Source organism: Lagopus leucura, unplaced genomic scaffold (assembly GCF_019238085.1).
Source record: "Lagopus leucura isolate 7727_CA_CO unplaced genomic scaffold, USGS_WTPT01 Super-Scaffold_100159, whole genome shotgun sequence".
NCBI classification, from domain to species: Eukaryota; Metazoa; Chordata; class Aves; order Galliformes; family Phasianidae; genus Lagopus; species Lagopus leucura.
In genome coordinates this window covers 427,192-444,448 of record NW_024962335.1, presented here as the reverse complement: position 1 = coordinate 444,448, position 17,257 = coordinate 427,192, and the positions used below count along the sequence as shown (strand labels likewise).

Here is a 17,257-nt window from a genome sequence, read left to right as displayed (position 1 = left end):
CTCAGAACCTGCAGCAGAACCTTGGCTGAGGTCGGTCACCCTCTCGGCCTCGCTCACAGCCAGCACCATCCTACCCCACGGGAACCCACGCTGAGCGCTGAGCGCAAGCTGGGCACAAGTCCGTCATTCACAATCCACTGCAAATGGGAAAAAAAAAAAAAAAATACATAATAACAAATGGGAAGGAGAGGGGGGGGGGGGGGGGGGGGGGGGGGGGGGGGGCCGGGCCCGCGGAGGCTCCGCCCCGGTGCTTTAAGCGGCTGCGGGACCGCGGCGCGCCGAGAGGTGTGGAGTACAGCCCGTGGTAAGTAGTCGTGTGGGTCGGGTCCTGTCCGTCGCCCGCCCCGGCTCCGGGTGCTTTTGCAGGGACACGAGGGAGGTCGGGGAGGGAGCCCTCATCTCTTTTTCGCCCCCTCCTGCCGCTGACGGCCTCCGGCGGCACGCAGTCCGGCTTTCCAGCCTCAGTTCTGATGTTTGTTGCGGAGGGTGAGGCTGACCCGGGTGCGTGGGGAGGCGAAGCCGGGGGCACCGTGCTCTGCCGGGCAGCGCTTGGCACGTCCTGCTGAACGAGCGCAGCTTTGGGCCGTTCGGCTCCGGGACGGGTGGCTGGAAATGCAATTTTGTGTGCTTTAAAGATAACCTCAATTCTTCAGTGTTTGTCTTGTGGCTGTTCTTGTATATAAGCTCTCTGCTGACAAACGCGCTGGAAAGGACGGGGCAGATGAAGTAACTGGCTGCGTGCAGAGCACCGGCTGGGTACTGCGGTCTCCTCTTGGCTGGGCACGAGCACCGCAGAAGCCAGGGGGTTCTTATCTCAGGAAAGTGGCTGCCAACACGCCTGCACTCTTAAGTCAGAGCTGCTTGTGCTGGCAATGAGATCACCTGGCTGCTTAATTACAGCTGCTGAGCTCCCTGGAGGCCTGCCTGGACTAGCCAAGAAGCCTTTGGCAAGCGGAGCTGCCTTTGGGCAGGGCGTGGGGCTGGGACCTGCTCCTTGTGGAGCCCGCTGTGCCCCATCACCAGCAGCTGGTGGGCAGCCACGCGTGCATGTGTGCTGTTCTATGCCCATGCTTCCCAGACATCGCTGCCGCAGGGCAGCCTTTGCTGCTGGCTAACTGAAAAGGTGCTGCTGTGAGCTGGCATGGGAACAGCATGGGGAGGATGAGTGGAAGGCTCTTCTGTGGAAGAGCGCAAGGTTAGCATGAAGTACTGACTTCAGTTTCCTTTTGTTGTTTGTCTAATGAATTCCCAGCATCCTTATCAGGGTATTGAAGTACCTTCTTGGTGCTGGATCCTTCAATACTTTGTCCTCCTGGGGAGGGGTAGAGGGGCCGCACCCCATGTTGCCGAATATTGCATGGGAAATGTGGGGTGAAGCTGGAAACCTGAGCCAGGTCTTCAGGTCTAATGTGTGTGGAAACCAGATAATGGTTTGTTAGCGGAGCGATTAAAATAGTTTAAGCTGAAGTAAATGCAGAAAGGGACACGAGAGTGGGGATGGTGAGAGGAAAAGGCAGAAGTAGTTCTTGAGCCAAATTGCTACCACTTCTACTTTGGAGAGTGTACGGAGTGGAAAGGAGTCTCCTCTCTGCTTTTTTCCAGTTAATGGTCTCCTTTTGCAAAGCTTTGCACAGCCCATATTCCCTCTGACTGAGGACGCCGTCTGCCATGATTGATGTCAGCTGCTGTGCGGTAGCACGGCCAAACACTTGAATAAAAGAAATGGAATCTTAATTTTTAGACTGTACGATTGTGCCAAGAATGACTGAGGCAAAGTGGTAAACGTCATAAAACTAATTTTATGAGCTCGGTCAGAGTATTAGCGCTAAACCACAAGCGGTAATGGTGTTAATCCTGTGAAAGCATTGAACAAAGGAATATCTCAGTAATTAGTGTCAGTGCTGTAAAAGGCACTGCTCAGCCATTGATGAAGTTTCCTAAGCCTCTGGTTAGGAATGTACCAGAGATGCCCCAATTCACGTTAATAAACTAATCTTATTTTCCCACATGCTGTAAATGGCTGCTTGCATATCTGGGACAAAGCTCTTTTATCAGACACTTGGCACTGGGTCATGCTTGGGAACCGTGCAGCTCTCACTCATACCCAAAACTGCTGACCCGGTCAGGGTGCTTGGCTGGAGCATGGATGAGGTGGGTCCCTTTGTTGTGGCTTAGCAGAGTTTGTGTTGGGATTTATGAATCCTAAGGAGTTGGGTGCCCACGAGAACCAGGCTGTGCACCAGGAGGGAGCAGTGCCACCAGGGGAGGGGGTGGCAAATAGCTCATAGCTTTGGTGGTGGCAGGGGGAGGAAGCCCCATAAAAGCTAAGGGTACTCTGTGTTGGTGCTTCAGCCCAGGGCAGCTCATGATACTTGCTGAGAAGGAAAGGGAGATCCCAGTCAAGCTGCGTGGAGGGAAAGCATGAGGAGGGGAGTGGGGCAAATTAGGATGGGACGCTGTTGCTTCTGGCTTTGTGTGGGAGACTGCTGCTAGGGCTGCAGCTGGACGTGTCAGGGTATCTGTCCCTCTTCACCAGCCTCCTGGTCCTGCTGCAGATCATGTGGGAGAGAGAGAGCTCTGCTGCTGCTTACAGCAGCTGCAGGCCCTCAGACACTTGCTTTTGGCTCCTGTACCTGTTCGTTAAAGCCGGTTCATGTAACAGTGATGGGTCTGTGGGAATCAGTCCCCCTTCAGCCCCTTTGAAGCCCAGGCATGGTCTCAGAGGAGTTTAGAATGCCCCTGCAGCCCCAGCAAGTGGTTCTCCAGTGGGCTGAGCTTTGGCTTATGCTCCGTCCCAAGTGATGGGCCCCGCAGTAAAACAAAATGCTGTTGTTGGCACAATTGGTTTGCTTCCATCAGTGAGGAGCCTGGAGCTAATGAAGCATAGAAACTGAAATTACATCCATCTGGGGGGATGTTAGCTCAAAGTACGGTAAAACCCTTGTGCGTGAAAGTGTAATTTGTGCATATGCAGTTTACGTAGCTTTGAAAGCCTTGAGTATGGCCTGGGAATCATCTCATGGGCTCAGTGTCTGCTTTCCTCGCTGCTGGGCAGCAGCAGCCGCTGTTCCTTCGGGCCCGTCAGGTCCTTCGGCTCCGGCTGAGAAGCTGCTCTGAGGAAGCACAGGTTTTTAAACACTTGGTGAGATCCCAAGCTCGTGCCTGACAGCTGGATGCAGCAGGTTGTGTTTGAGGGAGCACCAAATCCCAGCGTGGAGGCAGGGCCGTGAAAGGCACTGTGTCAGTGCAACTAATGAACCTCTCCTCCCCACAGCGCCGCCATGCCGAACTGGGGAGGTGGCAACAAATGTGGTGCCTGTGGCCGGACGGTCTACCATGCTGAGGAGGTGCAGTGTGACGGACGGAGCTTCCACCGCTGCTGCTTCCTCTGCAGTAAGTACTGCCCTCCTGGCCCACCAGAATCACCCCAGCAGAGCTCAGGCCTGCGGCAGTGAGGTGGTGGCCATCTCATGCTGGGCTGGACGCTTGCAGGTGCACAGTGCCCAAGGGGAGCCTGTGCCATGTGCCTGCAGAAGTGCTGTCCTACCTGCTCAGCACAGCGTGGGTGAGATGTGCCCAGGGTATTGCTGTGCTGTCAAAGCTTTGGCATGGCCAAAAGCCGAGGCTCTCTTGGCACAGAGGCCTGTGGCTTATTTCAGATGAAAGGAGTCCAAAGCACTGTTCTCCAGTCCAGCTAACGAGTCCACTGAGGCATTGAAAACAGCTTTCTCTGCTGAAAAGACTTCTGATTAGATGAAAGAAACAAAGGGTCGCTTTATGGTTTTGAACGCTTTGCAAACCAGCAGCCTGTCTGACCGAGTCAGAGAACTTTACCTTATTACAAACATGAAGTATTGTTTTGTCTTGTTTGCTGGTGCTCAGTGCCTGCAGACAGAAGTTGGGTTTAGCCTTCTCTATGAGCTGCTGCTGCAGCTGGGCCTCTGGGTCTGGTTTGCCATTAATCTGCATAAGGTCAGCATAGTGGGCTGGCATGGGAGCCTGGGCACACCTACACTCCTTTTCCTTTGCTCTTACAGCAGCCACAAAAAAAAAAATCAGATGTCTCAACTGCCTCATTTTCAGCCTTTTATGGGAATTTCTATTAAAAGAAACCTGGAACTTACATTCAGACAATGGCTCTAGTGTGTCTGCCTCTGTGTTTGCTTTTGCCTAGTGGATAATTCTGCTGGGGTTAAAGTCTGCATGCTCTAACAAATGTGCATGAGTTGATTTACTTATTGGATATTTGTGTCTTATAAAAAGAGCCTTGGAGCTAATGAACACCGTAAACAAAGGCCGCCATGTATTTTGAAGATCTTAAATTCTTTTTGAAGACAAAACTCGTAAGGTTTTCTTTATTTTACTCTTCCCAAATCCACATTCTTCATTGCAGCAAACTGTTGTTGCAGACTGAGAGCACATCAGTTGGGTTACAAAAGACGGCTTAAGAAGAGCAGGAAATAGTTCAGCGTTCGACTGTAGCCTTGAGCAGGGTGCTTACGCTGTGCTGAAGTACCACTGCCAGAGAAGACAGGCCCCTCTAGTGACAGCTGTGAAACAGTACCAACTGTGCCCCAACCCAGCACTGGGCAGGAGGGTGGGCTGGGGACTCTCCTGCACAGATTTGCTCTGTACTATATGGCATCTGTCCAGGGAAACTGCTGACTGCTCTGCTGGTTTCTGAGCATGGCCATGGGAAGGTAGGAGGGTGCAGAGCCCTTTACGAGGCTACGCATAATTCACCAATTCAAAAGACAACCCACGTCTAATTTCCAGTGGTCTCACAGCCTAATCAAAACATTCTGGACGAGGAAACCCCTGTCAATGTTTCTTGCTTGACTTCAGGCTTACTGCATGTGCTGCTGGAAGTGGGCGCTCAATGGCGTTTAACTTTTCTCCCTCCAGTGGTCTGCCGGAAGAATTTGGACAGCACGACTGTCGCGATTCACGATGCTGAAGTTTACTGCAAATCTTGCTATGGAAAGAAGTACGGCCCAAAAGGCTACGGCTATGGGCAAGGGGCAGGCACTCTGAACATGGACAGGGGAGAGAGACTAGGCATCAAGCCTGAGAGGTGAGTTAACTAAGCCACAGCGTGCGTGAGCTGTGTTCACCAGCAGCACTCGCAGGCATCTTTCAGGCTGGATTTTGTCTAATTTTTTCCTCCTGGAACAGAAATGCTGCAAAATTCCCCAGTGTAACCAAGTGCAGGGCAGTTAGCCAACAATGCACAAACCTTCTATAGTGGCTCTGGGTAGGCCCTGTTAGGGCAGGTGTTGGCACAGGTGAGGATGTGAGAAGTGAGCTGCATGCAATGGGATGGGATGGGATTGCTGACCCACTGAAGGTTCTGCAGGAGACATTGGCTGGTCGGCACCCTCTTGGTTTTGAGGATGCTCTCTTAAATAAGCTGCAAATGCAGCTGCTCAGCAGGTTTGTGCAGGGATGGAGTCAGGGGAGATGCAAATCTGGGGCTGTAAGAATGAGTTTTTAATTGGTAAATGGAGAACTGTTTGGGCTTAATTATAGCCAAACCGAATGGCTTATTAAACAGTAAACATTCCTAATCTGATTAAGTTCTTGCTATAAAGCAAAGCATGTGAAAAGCGCCTGAGCTATGCCTCACAGATGATTTTATGCAAGTTCCCAAACTGTTGCTTGACTTTGTCTAAAAGTCCTGCCAGAGCAAATCCAGAGATGATAAATAGCTCTGTACTTAGGGTCACTGATCAGATCCAGATATGATCAGATGACAGAAATTTAACATAATTGTTTCTAGCTTGCTATAGCTAAAATAAATCCGTGTCCTGATACAGGCCTTGGTATCAGCACGCTTCTAGCAGTGAAAAGGGGAAGGGCCCTTGGAAAAGTAACTTTTCCAGTAGCTCCTTAGGGTCTTTTGAAGCTAGGGAAAAAAAAGAGAAAGCCTTGCTTGGTAAGCATCTCTTCAGTTTTGAAAAAGTATGGTATTCTGTTCTGTGTGTTGCATGCCGCATGGTTAGTGTTGTGGGGAAGAGCCAGAGCCCTTAAACTACAAAAACAAAATGTCCTTTTTCAGCACACCCTCTCCTCACCGACCCACCACAAACCCAAATACTTCAAAATTCGCTCAGAAGTTTGGAGGTGCAGAGAAATGTTCTCGGTGTGGGGATTCTGTTTATGCGGCAGAGAAAGTCATAGGTGCCGGAAAGGTAAGGGAATGTGACTTTTGTATCTATCTGCTAAATGAACTCCAAAGTAAGTCAAGTATGTTATGAAGGCTTCCTGGAGCGTGCTGTCCAGAACTGACCGTGGCACGGTCCTTAACACTGCATTTCTCAGAATTGGAAATGATCAAATCAATCTAGTCTTCAGTTTTTTGAACTTGAAATGGAAATTCTGGGTAATGAGCTCTCACCTTGTTTTTCAGAAGTAAAACTTCAGTACCTCCTTAAAGTACCGGAGCCTCCAGATGAGGGAATGATGGTTGTTTTTTCTTTCTCATAGAGCTCAGGAAGGGCTGAATGTTCAGCAGAACGGGCATGTTCTCTGCAAGCACCATGTAGCACTGTGCGATGCATTCTGCCAGCTGTCTGGCTCACTATTCGATAGCTAAGATCAGAATTGATTAGGGCAAGCTCGGACCTTTCAAAACACTTCTTTAAGCAGGAAGCAGTGTGGAATTCAGGCCTTTGTGCCATCCAAAAATACAGACACTCCTAACTGGTTACTGGTGCGTGCACCCCGACTGGTTTTCATTGCACCAGTATAAGTAAACAATTCTGATGTAGTCATCTTTAGTTAACGCCTTTTTAAAAACAAACAGGCATTCTGTGTATTTAGACTGTCTTTTCCATTTCCCCCCCAGCCATGGCACAAGAACTGCTTCCGATGTGCCAAGTGTGGGAAAAGTCTAGAATCTACAACCCTAACTGAAAAAGAGGGAGAAATCTACTGTAAAGGTGAGAAAAGAAACAAGATGATTGTTTAATCCTAGAATCATAGAACGGTTTGGGTTGGAGGGGACCTTTGAGATCACCTATTCTCACCCCCCCACTATAGGCAGGAACATCTCCCTCTAGGCCTCTAGGTTACTCGCAGCCCCATCCTTGAATGCTTCCAGGGAGGAGCATCCACAACCTCTCTGGGCAACCTGTTGCAGTATCTCACCACCCTCACAGTAAAGAATTTCTTCCTGATATCTAGTCTAAATCTATCTTTTTCCAGTTTAAAGCCATTTCCCTTCATCCTGTTGCTACCTGCCCTTATAAGAAGTTCCTCCCCAGCCTTCCTGTAGGCCTCCTTCAAGTATTTGAAAGGTCACTATAAGGTTTTCTTGGAGCTTTCTCCAGTTTGAAGAGCCCCAGCTCTCTGTCTGTCCTTGTATGGGAGGTTCTCCAGCCCTCTGATCATCTTTGTGGCCCTTCTCTGGACCCACTCCAGCAGCTTGACCTCCTTCTGGTGTTGGGGCCCCCAGAACTGGATGCTGTACTCCAAGTAGGGTACTCTCCTCGTGAGAGCAAGAGTAGAGGGGCAGAATCACCTGCCTAGACCTGCTGCTCACACATCTGGTAATGTAGTGCAAGGACAGAGACAGTATTTATTCCTGTTTCAAGAAACTTCCAGGCTTCTGTCAAGATGATAAAAATGGTCTGTAGGTCACAGCAGCGGAGCTGAGCACTGTGCTAGTTCTGAGTCTGCTAATGTGACATACGTATGGAAAACCTTGCTGGATCCGGACATACTGAGCTGTGTAGTAGCAGTCCATGCCCTTAGACAGGTCAAGGAAGAAAGCAGAGGATGGGCTTTGTAACAGTCACCATGCCATACCTCCTGTGACACCAAGGGTGACCCACACCATGGCTGGGTGACAGCGTGCTTTGATGTGTACTCAGTCACAGAGCTGGCGTGTGAAATGCTTTCACTGAGCATCACCTAAATCAGGAGCTACCCTGACGAAAGAGATGTGGGTGTTCAGCCATGCCATTTACCCAGAAGAGGTTGTTAGGGGTTGCTTTGTATTCCAGTGTTCTGATAAAGAAAGTGGCCAAGTGGCTTAACCTTGAAAAACGCAGCTCTTCATGAACAGCTCAGAAGCCTCAGCTCTTATCAGCACCTCTCTCTTGCAGGCTGTTACGCAAAGAACTTCGGCCCTAAAGGATTTGGCTATGGTCAGGGAGCAGGAGCCCTCGTTCACGCCCAGTGATGGAGCACAGCACAACCTGCACAGCTCTGCGCTGATTCAGCTAAAGGAAAGTTTCCAAAATGTTACTAACTACTGTGAGACAGATGCTAGTTGACTGTAGTGTTTGGGCCATGCTTTTAGATGATTTTTTTTTTTTGAAGCACTGCTTTCTTCCTTGCTTTATGTACCACACTTTTCATACTGTGTATCAATTCAATAAAGCTTTGCTTGTTGACATATCTTAAAGTCAAATGTTATCTTGCTGTCAGTTGTGAAAAGGTTGTTATGTATACTGTTACTGGGGTGCTTTGGGGGGAGCTGGATAGAGAGACAACGGCTTCACTGAGAGCCTAGCAGGACTGGAAGCTGCAGAGGTGAGTAACCACCTCACTACCCCAGGGATGCAACAGCAGGACAGGACATTCATCTGCTGCTGCTGCGAGCAGTGGTGTAGAGCTGGGTGTGCTGAATTTAACTGCTGTACACATAAGTGAGCAGTTGTCCCTGCCCTGGATTCACTATGGAGGAGAAAGCAATCCTTGCTCACCAGAACCTTCTGTGGGATTGCACCTGCCTTGGTATTGAGTTCTTGTTACGTACAGGGTTTGCATGGTTGCAAAGCACTAACCTGAGTACCACCCCTACCCCTGATGACATGCTGGACAAACATGTGAAACACAATGTTAAGAGAAGCTTTTGATCTTTTTCCAGTAGTTTTACAGTCCTCTGTTTCCTCAAGCCAGGGGGGGTTGTTTGGGGTCTGCACTTGTGGTGCCACAACAGAACAGTTCTGCCTTCAGGCACTGGGGTAGACAGTAGGGCATGGGGGTCAAGCTGACTGGGCAAAGAGCACAGACAAATAAATGTGTCACACATAGCCTAGATTTAGTGTGATCATACCAGTTGTGTGAAGGCCCCTGCAGTCAACCAGGGTCCTTGAATCTGCTAAATGTCATAATAGGATTTGCTGAAGGCTTACTGGAATTACTTTGTGCTGTTGTCACATCTTAAGTGAAAAGCTTCCAGAAGAGATGGGCTACTCCTAGGGGCTGGAGCATCTCCCACTGATATTGCTAGGCTTGAGTCGACAGCACCTCAACTTTCACTTCTTGTAGAGCAAGTAGGGGTCACTTCCTCAACAGAAGCCCCGGGTCCAGCCCAACACAGCAGCCTTATGTGAGAATGAGGTACTAAAACTGAGGCAGAAGTCACTCAGGCTGAAGGAAGCTGCCTCCTGTTCCTGCAAGGAATCAGCATTAGTAGAAATAGCTTTGCTGTTTTTGTTTTTAAAAACATCTGCGTTCCTTGAGCACCAGAAACACTGGTGTGCTCAGGATCCTCATCCAGGCTGCCATCATTACATCCCTTCACAAACTTTCTGCCTACTGGAGGGAAGAAATGCTGAGGATCTGGGAATCAGCTCCTTATCCCACACTCTGTACCTCAGGAGCACACCTGAGCTGCAGCAGGTAACAGGTTGCAGGAGGAGCTTCTTCCCATCCCTTTCAGTGCAGAATAGACTCCTGCACAACAAGGAGGTCAGTCAGGTGCAGATTCGACTTACAGCACTTACAGCCCAAGCAGTGGTTGGGGCAGACGTGGGACGTTGTTTCTCTTCTCGTCCTGCCCAACAGAAGTTGTTACAGAAAAGATGAGAGCTGAAACCGTCTGGTTTTGGGAGCCGGCTGATACCTTTGGGGAAAAAAAAGCCTTTACAGAGTGAGTTCATGCAGACATAAGCACGACTAGGAATGCTGCAATAAAATGGTAATCGGGTGTGAGCTTGGGCTCAGGCAGAGGTTCAAGCAGCGTCTACCGCTCCAGTCTGAGGTAGTGCAGCAGCGCCAGCCAACTGCCTGATTAGAAAAATATGTCCTAGTCAAAGTAATCCACAAAGAGAATTTTGTACGAGTTAGGGAGGAACAATGTGGATACGAGGAAGAGCAGACAGGCAGATCAAAATGTGAGCCAAGAGCTCGCATGGCTCACACACAGGGAAAGATTACAACTGAGAACGACACCAGTAGTGTACAGGCAGCACACGCTGGGGTAGCAGTGAGAGCACAAGCACCAGTGCAAGCCTTTGGTCCTTCACAGTGAAGAATTTAATACTCTTCTGCTACAAAGTGATTTTTTTCCTTTGCTGACTTGACACTCGTGCAGGAAGGCTCCTGCACCTCCAGCCCTCCCAGCCACACCAAAGGCTCACACCTCCACCGCCATCACCGGCCTCCAGGGAGTCTGCCCTTGTGCTAACCACAGAGCTGAGAAGCCGGCCTCTGGGAAAAGGGGAAGAAGGCCATTACATAACAACAGAAAAAGTTGAAATAAACTTTCAGAGCGACTCAAAATGAATTCCTGTAGTTAAATCGTAACTTATCCTAAGCTTTTATATAAGCTCCTACCAGACTTTTGCATTACTATATACAGTAGTCACAAAAAACTGCTTTCAGTGCACAAACTCAGGGTCCTTTAGGAAAGACATTCTTAAGCAAGTTCTTGCGAATTACGACCATTTAATAGCATATAAGCCATTGCTCCTAAATGAAATTTTACTTAGCGCGGGTTTTGTCACTGTAACCATCATGTTCAGATGCCACCATCTCAAATGTGTAAAGTGTCTCACAACTGAGGACAGAGCTACTCTTCACATGCGAATTTAAGAGCTAACAACAAAATCAGAAAAAAAAGGAGCATTTGGTCAAACTTCCTAAATACATTTATGCACACACACTGGAAAAAAAAAACAAACAATGTTTGGTCACCGTGTGCAGGCCAGAAATACAGCACAAAATCTACTTATTTCAGAAATCTCTACAAGCACTTTCAACTTAGCTCAATAAAGGGTATGCTGTGTGTTCTTCCTAAAATCCTGCAGTACTGCTAAGACTTTTATTGTCTTTGTGCTCTTTATTTCTAACCAAGTGCAGGGAGGCGTGCAGCAGCATCACTGCTTCAGCCGACGTCTGTGTGCACGGCCTGCTTTAGTGAGATGAGTTTGAAAAGGCCTCTCCTCCTCACCAGACCCCAGTTTCATAAGGTCATTTCACAGCTGAGGTTTTTTCAGAGTGACCAAACAGAGCATCAAAAGCATTTCAGAGAATACAGTGCACAGAGTACTGCAACTAAGATTGGAACTATAACTGGAAAACACAGACAACATGCTGTCTGGCTTATTGATACTTAGGAAAAAAAGACACTGAAGGGGAAATAATGAACTGATGCTTTCTGCCTCAGCTCTAGACAGCAGCTCTGCCTGTCACTGACCAGCAACAAACAGTCCATCCAGACACCTGTGATAGATGTGGCTCCCTTGCAAACAGTTGCAAGAAGAAGGAAGACTAATTCCAGATGCAAACTGCATCTCCCTCCTGCACCACGCAGAGGCTGAGGGAAAGGCAGAGCAGTGCTCAATGCAGCCTTTGCAGCCAAAGAGTCCCCTGTCAGGCACAAGGCTTCCCCCCACTGCAGAGTAACCTGGACTGGGCCAGCTCAAACTTAGGAGCCGAATCCATCCCCAACAGCTGAGGACACAAAGACAACTACAGTAGCACTTTTCTGTAGCCTTGTTACATGATGGAAGTGCTTCCTCTTAGTGACGTCCATTTCCAGAAAGACTTCTGAGAATGGACAAAGCCAGTGCTGTGCATAACCACACCAGAAGTCAAGACAAACACTGCATCTAAGAGTCAATATTTATTTGATTAATAACTTACAAAATTTAACAGATTTAATTTATGTAAGGAGAGCTAATTTATTAAACATTTTACAGATTTTTATTGTTCACAATGTAATACATCAAGATCTTGACAGTATTAAAATAATACTTGGCACAGTTATAAATAAAGAATATACAAAAAAATCCATAGCTTAAAATGTAGTGATGCTGTTTTACACATTAATTAAAAAAAATAATCTGGTGGACATCAAAGAATACAGAAACCTGCAAACGAACAGCACATGTTTAGGGCCAAGACAAAATTCCCATTTATTCTACCTGGATCAGATCAAGCTGGTCTGATCTGTTGTTGGTCTGGATGAGCTTCATCGAGTTTCAGAAGCAGTGCAGTTTTGGTTCAACAAATGAATTGCAAGTTTGATAACTTGACAGAAAAATGCTGCATAGTTGGCTCCCCCCGCTGCGCAATTTTATGACTCCTGATCCAAAAATTCAGTGTTACTCAAGACAAGTCAGTCTGCACTGGAAACTTCAAATCCCAAATCCACACACAGGTTAATATCAATAACAATCAATATTGCTCCAACTCTACAGGCCTTCACAAAACCGCCACCAGAGAGTTCTTACCAAGTGAAAAGTGCAGAATTCACCACGTATCACCAAAGATCACCTTCTCTGCAAACTTTTTGAAAGGACTGCGTGACAATCCATGGCAGTTAATGCTACTGGACAACGAAAACCAAAACCTGTACCACGTGCTGAACCGCTCTTCTGGTGCGAGGCGGCTTTTAACAAAGCGGACTTCAGTTCTTCAAGTCAACCAACCCCAACAGAAATGTGAGAAGTGAACAAGTATGCAGAACATTACCGATAAATAAATAAATGACGCTGCAAAGTCTTCAAGCTTTGTTCCAAGATTACAAAAAAAGATGAGGAACTGATAGCAACTGTTTTCACTGAAATGGAATTGGGATTACAATTTTGTCTGACAAGAACAGCAAAGCTTCTTGCCTCCCCTGTACCCACACCTCTCCATCCAAACTGTGTCCACGATGATGCTGTTTGTTCCAGTATCAAACATTCAAGTACTTTAATGCTGCACTTCTGTAAATCCTGATATCTGGTACTTGCAAACTAAGCGTGTGTCTCGAGATCCACAAACAACTACAGAAAAAAAAATGTTTACTTGCAAATACTGAACATCAACTATTTACAGTTTCACTGCTCCTCTTACTAAGGCAAGGGGCGGGAATACCACTAGATTGCTTTATTACCTGTAATCTGCGTCTTACAGAAAACGCTGATTTTGCCAAGCATCAAACATGCAGTGAATTTGCAGGGCGTAACGCCTATTAACAGCAATATTTAACATCACTAAAAGCTCATTAGATATCTTCCTATACTTTTTGGTTGAATAAAATGAAAATGAGCAGCTTTAAATATACTAAACACACACTCACAGAGAGAAAACTATTTGATAAATTATTTATGTACAGATACACATTCTTTACACTGGTCTCAGACATCGGCTTTCAGGTCCCCTCCCCAGACTCCCCTCACAGGATTCTCGAACCACTAGGTTGCTACAGCACTTAGAAAAGAACTAACCTGATTCTCAGTCTCTCTGTAAACAATAGTTAAGGAAGCAGTGAACAATTCACTATGAGTATATGAAAACACCATAACAAAAATCAGTGCATCACATTCAAGAAAAGCCCCCCTGGAATGCCATTTCAGTTGATTCCTTACCTTCCAGACATTTCTGTAGCATGAGAACTTAAAAACACTAAGGGTGATTCCCACTTGCCAATACACCACCTTCTTCAGAATGTTGCAATACATTTTCTATGTGTGTGTGTGTTATTTCGGAGATATGCTTTTTTTCTTGTTTGTGTTTTTTTCTTTTTAAAGTTTGGTTTCCATTATTTTACGCCCGTACAAAATAATCATTTCAGATGACTGTGGCTTCTTCTGCATTTGCAGCTGATTTGAAACTATTTTACTTTATATTTTTATAACTGAGATTTTTGTTTTCACATCTTTGGTTTCCCCCATGCAACTACTCTTGGAACACATTTGCAGCCACATTACATTGTGCTGCCTGGGGACCAAAGCCAGTACTGAAGCACTGCTAGTTTGTGAAACGTTTATCCATTTACTTCAAAGATAATGATTTCTTTTCTACTTTTTTTTTCCTGAACATTATATAGTGTAACCTACTTCTGCAGGTGCATCATGCATTTAAGCACGGGTTCAACTTTGACAGAAGAGCTTTCCTTATTTGTGCAATCTTTTATTTCAGACTATACAATCTCAGAACAGGGCTTCCACAAGTATTTAGTTGTACCAGTAAACGGTGACAATAATAATCACCAAAAAATGTGGGCAATGTATTTTTTTTCTTAGCATTACTGCTATAACTGAACATTACAGGGGATCCCCGCCACGTGATGTTTATCACAGTATTGAAAAGCACATTTTTCAATGCACATAATACTACAGAAAATCTGTAATTAAAAACAAAAAAAAAAAAAATCACATTACAGGAACTACGCCAAAGCAATCAGTGAACTTTGCGCCATGAAATTTAGCTTTATATTCTAGATTCTCATTTTGGTGGAATTATTCATATTGGGAAATGAATTTTTCTGCTCAGCACAACATAACTACTTACGTCAATACTTCAATAATGTCATGCTCCATTGTGAAAGATCTTAAATAAAAAAAACAGCAACAAATACTGTGAATATGCTGTTGCGAATAATTCTCATGTTAAGAACTGTTAAAATCCCTTTTTGATCTTCCTCCTCTTCCTTATCAGGTTTGGCAGTTTATTCTGTCCATTTTTACTTTTGTTAATAAAATTCTGATGAAGAGAAGGTACCTTAAGATTCATCACCAGCCCTACACATAGCATGCTACTCTTCAAGGGATGTGGTTTCGAGAGAGAGAGAAAAGAAAATTTCAGGCACCACTCAGATATGATATGCTCACAGGATGAAGGTGGTGCTACACCAGCTGGTAGCCTGATCCTGACGTCTGGTCGTATTCAATCGTATACTGCCTCGTCCAGTCCACGATAACAGGCCGAAAAAGACCACAGCATCTGAATTCAAAGAAGTCTATAATGTTCCTTATACAACCATGGCTAAAAACAGAACAGAAATACGTGTAAGTAACAACAAAGCTCTTCTAACAAAGTACGTTGTTTTTTCTTTGTACACGTTCAGTTTCTCACCCTAAGTTCCCAACTGCACAGAACCAACTCAGATAAAAATTGGCTTAGTGCTTGCTGATGGAACAAGCTCTAAAATAAGTCACTATACTGATGAATTTTTGTCCTTGGACACAATCACGACACTACATTTCCTTCGCTACCTGCTCTCTTATTCCTTCAGCTATCCACTGTTCTTACCCAGAATCACTTCTATCTTTCCTAGCACTTATTTCTGTCATACCTAGTGCACAGCTGTGGGTCTAAGATCAATTGAGTTCCGAGACAACACAAAATTAAGGAAGCATTAAGGAAGTAGATGACACGTTCAAGGGCTTTCAGCTGCTGAATTAGTTCACCATCATATGTTTAAGATGCTTGCATCAGAACTCCAACACTTTTTTTTTTTTTTTTAGTAACTGCACACAGGCTGAATATGTTCATGATTTTCTGGAAGAGAAGCCTATGTAATAACACACCAGAAAAGGTCAAAGCAACAAGATGACCACTCCTTCATTTGACAGGTGATGCCAATTAGTTATTTTAGATACATGGTGTTAATTTTTATGAGTCCTTTTTATAATAGCAGCTGTTCCACCAAATATGGTTTGTGAATTGGATATCAATATAGGGATAAAAACAGTAGGTTTTTTCCTATCCTGCCCACTGCTTTGTGTTCTTTTTTCAGAAAATGCAATTACCTGGTTTTGCTACAACTTTTTTTCTATGGGAAGATGTCAACCATAGAGAGATGCTTGTCTTTTTCTCAATTAAGGTTTTATATGTAAAGATATTAAAAGAATCATACAAACTTCTATTCCAGCACAAAAATCAAACTACATACAACTAGGACTTCTACCTGCTCTTCCTTCAGGTACTCTCTGAAAGAGCAGCAGCTCCCACAGAACTGACAGCATTCACTGCAGGATGAAATGTGCTTCTGTCCTTTCTCTGCTCCTTCACCATACGTCCTCAACCCACCAATATTCCAGCTTCACGCCTTCATTTATTTCCTGCTTTGATCTACAAGCTTGTCCATTCTGCCTTATTCCCCTCCTACAAGAGCTAACATCCCAGTGCTACACCATCCTGTAGCTCTCCTCTCTTAGCTTGCACTCTTCTCACTACTGAAACTAGAACCTCACTATACACTACTCTTCACGATAATGAAAAGCCTGTGTCTTACCTACACAGCATCCACTTCAGCTCCTGGGACATCCTGCACCCCTCCCCACCAGTATTTAGCTATGTTCCGTTTCAAAAAGCTGCACAATTCAAACATGAGGAGCAACACAAGTGAGAAATGCATGTTTACGCTTTAAAACTTACTTGAATGGGCTTTCAATAGATGTAGTTGTAACTTTAAAGTGCTTGTATCGTCTTGCATTCATTCTTTCATTTGTAGTGATTCCTAAGCAAGATATCTGAAGACAAAAAAAATAAATTAAGCAATCTAGCCAACATAAAAACAGGCAAACAAGCCCTGTGTAAGACAGGCAGAAAAAGAATTTTTTTTTTTTCTTTTTTTTTTTTCCACATTTGTTCCTTTGAAGAACAATTTTTGTCCTGCTGAAACTGCTGGATCCCAACATAAAATGCCATACAACTGTTGTACCAGATTGTGCAAAATATTTAAGAGTGATCAGAAATAAATCATGATCACTGAACAAACTGTGCCTTGCTAGTTCATAGGGTAGAGATGCCGTTATTAATCACCAACTGAAATGCACTGTAAATAGCAGATTCAGGAGTTAGTTTATACAGCATTTGAATCACTTTCTTTTCCTCCTGACATTCTCATAATAGTATGGTATTATGACAGTGCTATATTTCCCTCTCATTTAAAACTTTGTAGCAAACTTTTCTGTCATTAAGACAAAAAGTTGACTAGAGAAAGGGTTTTTTTTGTTTGTTTGTTTCAAACCACAGTCGTTTGGCTAAAAAGAATACAATTTTATGTAATAACTTTCCAACTACTTCAGCCTAACAGGGTACATATAAAACTGCAGTTTACTGCAATGTGGTGTAATTGGAAACAGAACTGTGAGAAATCCTTTAATAGTCTACAGCAAGATAAAATCTTATAATTCCCAGTGGAATATCAAATCAACTCTGCTACATGTTACAAAAACATGAACACTGAGAAAATTAAACTTGGGCTTGCTTGCCTCATTTGGATTTACTTGTCTCAAGCATTTTT

At 45.2% G+C, this 17,257-nt stretch overlaps 2 protein-coding genes across 2 annotated transcripts in view; one reads left to right on the top strand and one right to left on the bottom strand.

Annotated features, from left to right (window-relative positions):
- The first annotated feature begins 229 nt into the window (after positions 1–229).
- On the top strand, positions 230–8,403 carry CSRP2 (cysteine and glycine rich protein 2). Its single transcript, XM_042890365.1, has 6 exons — positions 230–304; positions 3,275–3,393; positions 4,906–5,074; positions 6,059–6,191; positions 6,848–6,941; positions 8,109–8,403. The coding sequence occupies exons 2-6, from the start codon at positions 3,282–3,284 to the stop codon at positions 8,183–8,185; spliced, it is 585 nt and encodes a 194-aa protein (XP_042746299.1). The 5' UTR covers positions 230–304; positions 3,275–3,281; the 3' UTR covers positions 8,186–8,403.
- Positions 8,404–13,008: 4,605 nt separating this feature from the next.
- The window catches only part of ZDHHC17 (zinc finger DHHC-type palmitoyltransferase 17), a 63,155-nt gene continuing 58,906 nt past the window's right edge, over positions 13,009–17,257 (bottom strand). Inside the window, exons 16-17 of the mRNA XM_042890139.1 lie at positions 16,387–16,481; positions 13,009–14,991 (exon numbers count right to left, since the gene is read on the bottom strand). Coding sequence (XP_042746073.1) covers positions 14,853–14,991; positions 16,387–16,481 — 234 coding nt within the window. The 3' untranslated portion in view covers positions 13,009–14,852. The remainder of the gene's footprint in view (positions 14,992–16,386; positions 16,482–17,257) is intronic.